This window comes from Engraulis encrasicolus, chromosome 16 (genome assembly GCF_034702125.1).
Source record: "Engraulis encrasicolus isolate BLACKSEA-1 chromosome 16, IST_EnEncr_1.0, whole genome shotgun sequence".
Lineage (NCBI taxonomy): Eukaryota > Metazoa > Chordata > Actinopteri > Clupeiformes > Engraulidae > Engraulis > Engraulis encrasicolus.
The window spans coordinates 24,312,002-24,324,501 of NC_085872.1; the positions used below are offsets into that span (position 1 = coordinate 24,312,002).

Sequence of the window (12,500 nt, forward strand, 5' to 3'; positions counted from 1 at the left end):
GTTTGATACAAGCCGGCGTACATCAGGAACAGTCGGGCAAAGTAATAAAATAAATCAATTTCCAGTCATCACACTCTATTCACAACCAGATGGCTAGGAAATAGGTCTATGCTCGTCTGCCCATTGCAAGCTGATTTTATAACTTTTGCCAGGCAGTCATATGCCTTTGCCCTTCCCAGAGTTTGAAAGGACTTAGTGTGCTCTACACTGACCACTGAGGCGAGGGGCTTGGAAAGAGAGGGGCTACTGTACCTCACCGTGAACACCACTCTCGTCAACCTACATTCTCTGTAACTTCACATGACAACCTTTTGGGTCAGCATGACTCTTCATTGGTGGCATACGATACAAAGGCAGAATACCTGAACTGCCAAATAACGGTCAAACGTCAAAATTGAGCTCAATATTTTTTGCTATGCTTTTATACAATTCTTTATAGCAACCAACTGTCAAATTTTAGGAGCTTTACAAACAGTGTTATACTTTCATCTGGACAAGGAATAAGAAGAAAGAATTGAAGTCACTGTTCTCACCTTTGTAGGGCAGTATGGCTCAAAGACCTTCTCTGTGTAATGAAAAGTTGATGTAGCTACTCTTAAGGCCCTGCATGCTGCAGAATTTGTAGTTATAATTCAGCCGGACAAACACAAACATAACATTTATTCAAAATAAAAAACAGTTTAATCAAGCCCATCCTCAAAAAAACACTTTTAACACACTGAACCACAAAAAGGTACATTTTGACTAATAGCCCATTAAACTGAAAAGCACATAGGCTAACAAAGCTTACTGAGTAGCACACAGCACCAGGATAGTCAGGGTGGAATGAATGGGTCCTGACCTAGTGGCACAGTGGACAGTCATGCAAAGATTTCGGGATGACGAATGTATTGCAGTGTGCCAACAGTGTCACAGCATTGTGCACATTAACCCTCTGCACTGCCAATTAAACCCCACTTTTGTCCTAATCCTGTTTGTGTTTGATGTTTCAGGTAAGCTGTTATGAGAGTGGCAGAGAGTAAGCACACAGTATAATGCCCCCTGCCAAGGTTTTTTTTTCCAAGCCCAAGTCAACCCCACATAAAACATTCATCAAATACCCTTTTTCATTTCTGAGCCTTTTCCTAGCCAAGCTTGTCGGCCGGCCACTGACAGGTGTACAGATTTATTTGAGGAGACTTGAGAATAAACAGGCACCTGCATAGTGGTTGTACCAGATCAAATGCCTCTGCTAAAACATAGCGTGTTTGGAGGGAATCTGAGACTGATACAGTGTAATTTCCCAAGAGAATAAAATGCTATCTGCATGTCATGCTTATATCTAAATCTGAGAGAGAGAGAGAGAGAGAGAGAGAGAGAGAGAGAGAGAGAGAGAGAGAGAGAGAGAGAGAGAGAGAGAGAGAGAGAGAGAGAGAGAGAGAGAGAGAGAGAGAGAGAGAGAGAGAGAGAGAGAGAGAGAGAGAGAGAGAGAGAGAGAGAGAGAGAGAGAGAGATAGTGGGGGGTGAGCAGTGAGAGAGACAACCTTTTTGCTCTACTCTTGTATTGTTATAAACCCCCGCCACATTCAAACTGAGATCATTACAGAAATTGATAAAGAAAATTATTCATAATTATCATAATTAAATCCTTAATTAAAAATAATGAATCAATGAATTTCAATAGTCCTAGTTAACTGTCTGTGCATAGGTGTCACATCAAAATCTTGTTTACATTTGTATCTTGACAAAAACCATTTAGGTATGTTATTTTATGATACATAAATTATGAATTAGTTCCACCAATTTAACGGTTAAGTCTTCATCACTCCATTAAATGCAATGGCAGTTTAAGGTCTGCATTCAGTGCTTTACTGTGTGAATATCACCCCAGTTGGGACTCCCACTGCACATAAAAATGAGAAAGTCAATGTTTCGTGTCAAAGGAAAGGATGTGCCGTACTATTGTTCCCAGAGCTCATCCGAGTGTTTATAGTAGAGATGCACAGGATCCAAGATCCGGTTCTGGATCCGGCAGGATAATAGGGTTTTTCACAGGATCCGGATCTGGCAGGATCTTAAGCAGTGGATCCGGTATCCGGCAGTTACCTAAAAATCAGGATCTGGTGCATCTCTAGCCTAGGTTTTTCAGTCAGTCTTTCACAACCCCAATTGCTGCATGGAGTGAAAGAACTTTGGAAGCGGCCAGTGCAGGCAGTGTGGCAGTAAGCCAATGAGTCTAAAAAATAGTTTGAGCCAACGTAATAAAAAGGGCCCATGTGTGCGAGAAGGCTATGTGTTTCAACCCTTTCATAGGATCCAGTATCCGGCAGGATCCTAAAAATCAGGATCCGGTGCATCTCTAGTTTATAGAGTAAGAAACAGGTCTGCTGCTAAGGTAGATGAAGATAATACCATCGGTTGCATTTAATTAGCCTCTCATACTCCATGTTGGCTCAGGTGTTAATGTGTGATGATACAAGTTCGGAGTGGATAAACGCCGTGTTCATGTTTTGCTGTTTCTATTTGCAGCCAGCCACCTGTAATTGTGTCGTCTCTCTTCTCTTCTCTTCTTTCAACAGCTACAGCATGGATATACCTTCTTGTCTCTAATGAACCAGCCGCGTTGCCGTTTTCCCCAAGCATGCCCAGCGTCTTTCCTCGGCGTGTGTGATGCGAAAGGAGTTTCCTGATCGGTGGATATAAACACACACACAATGGGCAGCAGCGGTGGGGTCCGATCTCAGTGCTGAGCAAACGGCTGCCTGCCTGTCAGTGGCCTTTTTGTTGTGCCACAGTGTGCCCAGGGAGCAGGGAGCGCGTCGCCACCCCTCTTGGTTCTTACCATGCGATTATCCAGCTTGCTGTCCTGCTGCCTCTGCTGTCTGCCGCCACTGCTGCTGCTGCTGCTGCTGCTGTGCCTTTGTGTGGCCCCGGCCGCCACCGCTGGCACGCCCTCGCCAGCCAGCCCCGCCAGAACGGCCTCCAGCCGTCAACACAACCAGAGCCAGAACCAGCACCAGAATCACAGCCAGACCAGCCAAAGCCAGAACCAAACGAAAGCAGGGGCAGCAGCTGCAGCGGTGGACCAGGACAAAGATGCACATCACCGGCCAAAGAGAGGGTGGATTTGGAATCAGTTCTACGTTCTGGAGGAGCACATTGGCCCAGAGGCACAGCATGTGGGAAAGGTAAACTGATGGTTCTATTTCATTTGCATTCATTCGGCTAATTGGACCCGTTTGTAAGCATGCCTTTACATATATGATGAGGATGTAATGCAATCTGTCCCATAAATGTTAATGATGGCTGTCACATTTACATGATGAAAGGCCATTATATTAATAGGTATGCATTTCTTTTTTCACCCACTGCATTGGCTACATGACTTTAATTGGCAGCGGGATAGGCTGAAAATTTGCAAGCCTGCTCAAAAATGATCTCTTTGCATTTCCAATGATTTTTTTGTACAATTCTAATTGTCTTCTTCCACAACACACCACTTATTTTGTTTATGAATGATTGCTTACATTGTGTTCTGACTACCAACAAGGTCTCTCTTTGTGTTTATTTGTTTTCATTTACAGACCCTGTGTTTGTACCATTTATTCCATTGTAGGCTATTCTTTTCCATTACCTTTCAGAGGGATTTCATTTGCGTCATAAATGGTTGACCCATGATCTCATGCTCGGTCTGTTGTTAATACGAGTATGATTAAGCAGTGTCTCACGTGAGTTGGGGCAAGATTAATGCCAGGGAGATAATACCATTAATGACTTCCTCTGTATATTTCCACACGTGCTTCCAAAGCATCCGGCATAGCCTTATAAAGGTCCTCTGATATTTGAAATGCAAAACATCTTATTAGAGCCAGCTTCATTATGGGCCCTTCCCTCATCAAAAGTGGTTAAGGACCCCTGAGGGGCGAGAGCGCACAGCATTAGATATTATAAAACCAAATTGGAGCCGTGGATTCTTTTAGGGGGGAAAAACATGGTCATCACTAAAGGTTGCACCCTGCCAAGTCTGTGTCGGGCTCTTTACAGTTAGCTGGCTGCAGCACTCACAAATCTCCTGTGACGTTGTGTACGGACGCTAAGTGGAGACGGGGAGGTAAAAGGGCACGTGGAGGATGGGGAAGGTCGAAAATGTCATCCACACTGGTGACCCTTTTACCTGCACGTCTACTCCCGAGAGATACCGGAGCTGCACGTGTTGAGCTGCATTGTGTAGATTTGGTTTGACTGCTATGATGCAAACAGACAGATATTGAAGGCCACAAGAGGTTACACAGGGAGAAGCCATTTGCCAAACCTCATCATATCCACAGGCAGCCAATACTGTATGTCTTAATGGTTTCAATGTCTATGAGGTGGTCAGTGGTAGGCCTGGTCTTCGCTTCCTCTGTATGTGAAATAACCAAGTTACTGATATTATTTTCACCATATTCCTACTAGTCCTACTTACATCTTGTCAATTATATAACCGATAGCCTAATAAATAGCAGACACGTAAATGTGCACTTTTACTGAATATTCACTCTTCTCCTTAATCCCAGCAACACCCAGTGTACTTGCAACTTGCAGTGAACTTTCCTTTCGTTCCCACAAGGGTACTACTGTATGTCCTTCCGTCCTGATGGGTGACTTTGCCATTCCTCAGCCTGAGCTTCTCTGGATCTTTACTAATGCTAATTATATCTCTTTAGGCCTTGCTTGTAGGTAGGTCTTTTACTTCAATTATTAGTCAGGATAAGGAAAAAAGCATTCGTATAAAGACAGAAAATGTACTTTGACCTCTAAAGAAAAACCATAAAGGACACAGATGGCCAACCGTGAAAATTACCAAATGATCGCTAGAGCTAGAGATGAGCCGTTACACCTAATAACCAATGCCTCTTCATATCCCTGAGTCTTCAGAATTCCTCATCTCAGAGGGCTGTTGCAGTCTTATCGAGGGAATAAAATTGATCTGATGAAGACTTTTAAGTTTTACACTTCTCCCACATCAACTGAGGATCTATTCGTCATTCATCATTTAACACATAGGGGGCCTTTTACTTGGAAGAATGCAGAAGATCTACTGTATGTGGAAAGACACCATCTTCTTCTGTCCGGGTGTAAACCACCTTGCAGTAGTGATTTAGCTGCTCTGCTTCATGCTGTTTGGAGGGCCTTTGGAGCACTATGCAGTTGACCTTTTCATTACCATTCCCTCTGTAATTTGTGGATAGCGAAGGAGGTTGAACCCTCTAATGAGTGTTCTATTGCAACAGCCTCTGTACATGCCCTCTTGCAATTTGCCCTTTTCAGATAGGCTACAGCCCAGAATATTTGACCAATTTAAAAACTCCAATACCTCTCTCCAGTATACATTTCTTATTAAACTGTGTATGGTCCTGCTCATATAGTATTTTATTTGTAATCTATTCAGTGATCCACCCAGTGTTTGTCAAGGAACCTTGGACAATTAAATTGTTTAGGAAAGTCATGTTTTACTGATATCTTACAACAACAACATACAGTTATGTTCAACATAACAGTGTGACTTCAAAAAAAGAGTAAATGTCTTTTTTTTCAAATATGCCTAATTTGCATTTTAATGAAAAACAATGCGTTGGGGACACTGCACATAGGTAGTACGAAAAACATACTCAGAAAAAGGATACTCTGCAAAGTATTTTTGAACATTACATTTCTTCATTTTCTGTGAAATATTATACAATTTCATGTAGGCCTATTTATGCCATTTTCCTGTGCAGTGTGCAGTGTCCCCAATGCATTTGCCTCCATTAAATGTCAAATTATTTGAAGAACCTGGACATTTACTCACAATGCTAGTACTTTGAACGCAACCATAACAACAGAATCCACTGTTTGCACAGATACACTGGAAAGCAAAGAGAGAACTTGAATGCCCCCTCCTACTAAAAAAGGTTGAATATTCTCCTAATGACACAGGTGGGGAGCACCGCACTGTGTGAGAGATCAAAATATTACATTAGGTCGGTAGCGTCGGTCTGCCGGACGCATGTCGTTGAGGATTAGTGTTCTCTTTTAGCTAGAGGCGAAAGGTTTTGGAAAGAGAAATCTGCCTAATTGCTCCCTAGTCTGGGGCGGCCAAGACCGACAGGCACACTAGAGGAGGCGTCAATAACAACAAATGAAGCGTGCCAAGAAAATGTGTTTGTAGCACCCAGGGGTTGAGCACTGCCAGCGCCTCCCAATCGCTTATAATGCCACTGAGTGAGGACAGTGAAAATAAAAAAGAGATAACAGTGATCACACAATCACCTTAATTTGTACAGCAAATTTCATTTCAATGAAGCAACTTTCCATATTTGAACAGTTTGGAAGCACAGATAAATGTAGCAATCTTTGTGAGCACAGAGAAGGTGCTGTGCGAGAGGTTCACTAATGCCAGAGAGAGTAGAGAGAGATATATACTTAAAGAATCTCTGCTAATGCCCCCTGGGTCTCTGTGATTTCCAAGACTGTTCAACTGCCCGTGTGTTGATAGACAGAAACTTTATGAGCGTTCAAGGAGGGGGGTCCCAGGTCCCTTTGTTCAGTTGGTATGGGTTGGTACTGTAAGAGCCTGGCCTGTGAGGAGTTGAGGGGGAATTTAGTGTAGGAGAGTATTCAGTTGTTGTGTAAAGGCATCACTGAGCTATGCCAGTCTGATGTGTTAAGGTAGGGTAAGGCAGGGAAGCTGACAGGCCGGTACAAAGGGGTCAGTTGACCCAGGCCCAAGGAGATCAGGGGCCCAGAGTAGGGTCTCCATTACATTTTCAAGGTCTTGAATGTGTGTGTGTGTGTGTGTGTGTGTGTGTGTGTGTGTGTGTGTGTGTGTGAGTGTGTGTGTGTGTGTGTGTGTGTGTGTGTGTGTGTGTGTGTGTGTGTGTGTGTGTGTGTGTGTGTGTGTGTGTGTGTGTGTGTGTGTGTGTGTGTGTGTGTGTGTGTGTGTGTGTGTGTGTGTGTTGGGGGGGTGCTTTCAGATGGCTTTGTCCTGGGCCCAGCCAGTGCTGGTAGGGCGTAGTGTGAGATGGCTGCTTCTGAAATCCTTTAGGCTGATGTCTCTGGAATCCTTAGGAGGCCGGGCTCAGCGGATCTACAGGCTCCGGCAAGAATGGAAAAGGACAGTGTGTCAGTGAATCAGTGATGCACCATGGGACTATATTCTCAACAGCGTTTGAGAAGTAGTAAGAATACTCGCTGTCGGACTCCATCAATTCAGTTAGGGTTGGAGTAATGTGCTCTTTTCACAACGGACTTTTTGAATGAGCTGAAGTTTTTCAATGGACTTTTTACGAGGGTCCTATACAGCAAAAGGAGCATTGCAAATGGCAAATCTACTACAGGCAATTACATGGCTTTCCTCATTCTTCCATTTCCTGTGTCAAAGCTTTTGTTTGGCAATGTTTCGTACATGTGGATGGGATGTTATACGTAGTTCCTTTACTGGTGTAAGGTTTGAAGCTTGGATCAGAGGCAAGAAAACTTTTACCATACTATGACATGTCATAGTTTTCCAGACTGGAGTAGAAAACATTTTGCTAATGTGAGGCAGCTGACAAGCAATATATTGTATTAGTCAGTGAAGGACATTATTTTTGTTTGACTTTTGGTCTTATTGAAATTTCGGGTTGTTGTTGTCTATACCGCTACCTATGGAGGTCTTTTTGATGGTGTTGCCCAGTGGTTTAATGTAGCCTCATTTATAAAGGAGGAGATCATATTACAGCAGTCCAAACAGCGCATGCTTTGTACATGCAGTCTCCAATATTGACATGAAATTTTACCAAATGTGACTCTTTTGACAGAGCTATCCAATTTAGTGATGTGGCTAATTTTGTCAGAGGACTAGGAAATAACTTGATGTCTCTGTGCTCTGTGCTTTACAGACTTATTAGACTAGTTTTGTTTCAGAATGGCTGAAAACAACGGTTTCATTTACAATTACTTATGGGGTTTTGTGATGGATCTATCATTTAATGTATGATAGTGCAAATTAAGTTTTATTGGTGAATTCACTGCTTTTCAACGGATACTTCACCCTGACGTTTTTCTCTGGACTGTGCACAGTAACATTTTGAGACACCTGGACACTTGTCCATACTTTTTACAGTTAGTGAATTTTTTTACTTTGACTCATTGTGTGTGTGTGTGTGTGTGTGTGTGTGTGTGTGTGTGTGTGTGTGTGTGTGTGTGTGTGTGTGTGTGTGTGTGTGTGTGTGTCTGTCTGTCTGTCTGTCTGTCTGTCTGTCTGTCTGTCTGTCTGTCTGTCTGTCTGTCTGTCTGTCTGTGTGTGCTAAGTGTATGTAAGTGTGTGCTGTTAATATAAGGCCTACCGGTTCAATTTTGTGTGTTATGTCTGTCTTTTTCAGTATTTATTAGTGGTGCATTGGCACTGCCCTCACGATTCGATTTGATTATGATTCAGGAGGTAGCGACGCGACTTGACTCGATTCGATTTGATTCGATTCAATTCTGCGATGCATTGCATTACATTTCTACTGAAAGCAAAGCAAATGTTTCATCAGTCATGATGAGGCAATACAAGTAGTCAGATTTAATTGACTGTTTTCTGTATCAGTCTTGCTGTTTTCAATACTTTGAAGTGCTTTTATTTAATTTAAGATTCATTTGCTCTTGACATATCCACGGAAGTAATTGAAACTTAAAAAATTTGCCTCATCGATTCTGGAACTTACCGCATTGAATTGAATCGTCCATGCCCCGCACTGCATTGCATCGCCGAATTGGTTTTTGTTGACACCACTAATATTTATGTATGCAGTATGCTACTGGACACCTTAACTTCCCTTGGGATTAGTAAATGATACTCCACTCTACTGTACTCTACTCTATTCTACTCTACTCTACACTGTATTTTTAAAAAGGCTTTTGGTGAAACACCTATGAGGACTTGGTAATGATCGGCAGTATGGTGGTGAAGACACGTCTGAAATCAGAGATTTCTTGAGATTTTGAGTGCTGTCACACAACTACTAAATAAATAAGTAACTGAATCCATTCCCAAGCATGGTGGCTGACTGACCATTCAACAGATTGTCAGAATGACTTAGTAGAAATCTAGACGGCCGCAAATTGATGTCAGCTTTCAGCTGTAGGGGTTTAGCCCGCTAGGCTAAGAATGACTACTACAGTGCAATATTGTGCTGTCACATGCACTACGGGGGGCGGGGGGGGGGGAGCTCTTTCATGGTCAGAGCAGTTGTCTCACCTGTAGGTGTATGTGTGTGTGAAGTAGGTGTTGTATTGGATGTATGTATGTGCTGGTGTAGAGGGTGGGTATGTGAGGGCATGCATAAGCTGTGAAAGATTAGGAAGCTTATGTTGTTGTTCTATTTTCAAAATAAAGACACATATTATTGCAAATATTTTCTGGGTACATTTCTTCCCATTTGTGTGAGCACTTTCTAGAAAAAATTTTTCCATTTCCAAAACATTTTCTATTGTATTATACCATAGCTGGACATCTGGTTGTTTGCTTTGTTTCCATAGTTTTGTAATTTGCTTTAGTGCAGTAAGTCTTAGAATATGAAAAAACTTACTGTGCATTATTTTTATCCTGTTCGGTAGGTCAATGCCTAATACATTTACTGGTGTTAGAGGTTGTTTAAGATCAAAAATGTATGTGACAGCTCGCCTTACCTCCTCCCAAAATGGTTTTATTATAGGACATGTATAGAATATGTGTGTATGCGACCCTTCTTCTCCACATCCTCGCCAACATTTTATGTCAGCTCCTGAGATATGGGCACATTGTTTAGGTACCATAAAAAATCTTTGATTGACTGGGTTGTTTTGAACGTCTCTTTCCATAATTCACTCCAGGCACTATCTGTAATAGTAATTAGTAATTCATTCTCCCATTTTTCTTTTGCCTTCCACTTTGTTTTTGTCATTCTTTCTATTAGTTTATCCCCGACAATCTCATGCCAACAGTTTTTTCCAATGCATTGGCAAACTAACTTCAGAAATATTACTACCGTTCCTTGTTTGAAGATATCTGAAGTATTTCTTTCGGTTATTGTAGCCATAAACAGTTGTGAGGCACTCCATTCATTAAATACATGTGAATGCATGACTTATGTAATAAATGTGTAATTATGTAAATTATGTAATTTATGTAACACAATGAATTGATAAAACACCCATGCATAAGCACATTTCAAGGCAAACAACAGAGGTAGAGCAGAGTAGAGTTGAGTAAAGAAGAGAGCTTTGATTAATCTCGGAGGAAATTAAGGTGTCTAGCAGTTTACATACTGTAAATACACAACATCCTAATAAACATTAGTGTCGGTAAGAAGAAGTCAGGGATGATTTCAACACACGTTTAGAAGAATCTGCTTTTCAACATGGATAAGGTTTAACAGTTTTCCTTTCTGTCTTTCTCATTCTCTCTCCCTGACTGCTTTTCTAATCTCCTTCTCTCCCCCCCCAGCTCCATTCTAATTCAGACAAAGGCGATGGGTCAGTGCGCTACCTGCTCTCAGGGGAAGGTGCTGGCACCATATTCATCATCAACGAGGTCACCGGTGACATCCACGCCACCAAGAGCCTGGACAGGGAGAAGAAGAGCCACTATGTCCTCCATGCGCAGGCTATCGACCGCCACACTAACAGAGCCCTAGAGCCCGAGTCGGAATTCATCATCAAGGTCCAGGATGTTAACGATAATGCACCAAAGTTCCCCGATGGCCCTTTCACTGCATCTGTGCCAGAGATGGCAGACATTGGTGAGGCCTTGGGGATTCTAGGATCACTGAGGATTTTCATGTCTGATGTCTTGCTGTTTTGTTTTTTTTCCCTTCTCTTGCTTTCGAACAGGCAGAGCTCAGAAGTGCCTCAGTAGGCTTGTGTTTGTAGTCGGAGAGTTGCTGGCTGCGGTGGTCCTTTGGTCCCTGAGGATAGTTGTCCTTCAGTGTAACTGACTGAGAAAGTGCTAATTAACAGTGTTGAAGCGTTTGTCATGTCTGAAAAGGACAAAATGCTGTCAGTGTTTCTCTGGCTCCAGGCGACCAGCGGTGCAGCCATCGCTCGGAAAACGAGGTCCATTCTCTCACTGCTCTGTCATGTTGTTACCTACAAGCGGTTTGACATGGCTTTAGGGGTGTGTTGCAACAGAGGTTAAGACTTGTGCATTTGACATGCAAGACATGGGTACTGCTCCTGCTCTGAGGCAGTGCTGTACCGCAGCGCCGGTTATGATGTTCCAGTTAGACAGGGCCGTACTGTACTGTACTGTACTGTATGTTTGAAGCGAACAGTAGGCAGCAGCAGCAGAGAGTCCATCACTTGAAGTAATTTTTAGTCCTTAGAACAGCAAAATCCGAAGCACTTTGCAGAGTGTCCCAGGAACCATGGCTGTAAACTGTCCATGAATGCATTTTTGCACTCTCTAATGGGAAACCTGCTGTGTTAAAAAGACTGAAAATGTTGAGGAGACATTTCGCCATCAATTCTGTTTACACTTCCAACGTAGTCTTGGCCGTCTACTCTATATTTCATCACTGGCTGTAGTGAGGGTGGGCCAAACAGGGGAGCACTTTTAAAACAACAGAATGTCCTCAAACTATAAGGCTCAAACCATGCAAATTGAAGCTTGTTTTATTTCATTAGGCCTACATTATTTGACATTACATTACATTTGGAAGACACTTTTTAACCAAAGTGACTTGTGTTTAATCGGATCACACCACACTCTCGATTAAAAGGTGCCAAACATAAACAAAAACCATGCAAAATTGAAAGAAAAATGTCTGCACACGCTTAAATCCCCTTTGTGTTCTTTTTAATAATAGGCCTAACCAAAATGACTTACAATCTAGGACATAATCATAGTCAACAACACTAGCAGATACAAAGGCACAGGAAAATATACAGAACAACAAGTATTAAGAAGGGTTAGTGTTTTTTTTGGTAACACTTTATTTTAGGGATACATCTATTAGCACTAATATATATACAATATTAATGCCAGTGTAAGTAACTTGTAAGGCATGTACTAAGCAAAATCAGACAGTTGTTAAGCATGTATTCACAAATGTCTTGTTCATGCCCAATTAGGGATTTATTACTAATATAACCTTAGTAAGGACCAGTAAGCCTATATTTCTATTTATGAGTAAGTAGTAGGTGGCAGAATACAATGTGTATAAGCTCCTGACACACTGTGTGAACAAACCCTGAACAGTGCAACAGATGTGGAATAAGGGTCCCTATTCTAAAGTGATGCATTGCTCAGCCCAGATGGCTTCGGGCTCCCACACTACCAAGGTTCCCATCATTACCTAGGGCCACCACACCACCCAGGCCTGCACTACCTAGGATCCCCCCCACCCCGATCAGCAAAGTGTAAGGGTATTAAATAATGAATATTGTATGGGTAGAGTCAGTTTTTTAAGGTTAAGTTCTTTCATGTACTAGCCACCCTTTCTATGATGACAACCTATTCACCATGAAGAAAAAAGTAGATGCTACTGTAAGTAGTT

General features: G+C 42.2%; 1 protein-coding gene across 1 annotated transcript in view; it reads left to right on the forward strand.

Annotated features, from left to right (window-relative positions):
* Positions 1-2,822: 2,822 nt before the first annotated feature.
* The window catches only part of cdh18a (cadherin 18, type 2a), a 33,399-nt gene continuing 23,721 nt past the window's right edge, over positions 2,823-12,500 (forward strand). The window contains exons 1-2 of the mRNA XM_063219941.1: positions 2,823-3,167; positions 10,451-10,745. Of these exons, the coding sequence (XP_063076011.1) occupies positions 2,823-3,167; positions 10,451-10,745 (640 nt within the window). The remainder of the gene's footprint in view (positions 3,168-10,450; positions 10,746-12,500) is intronic.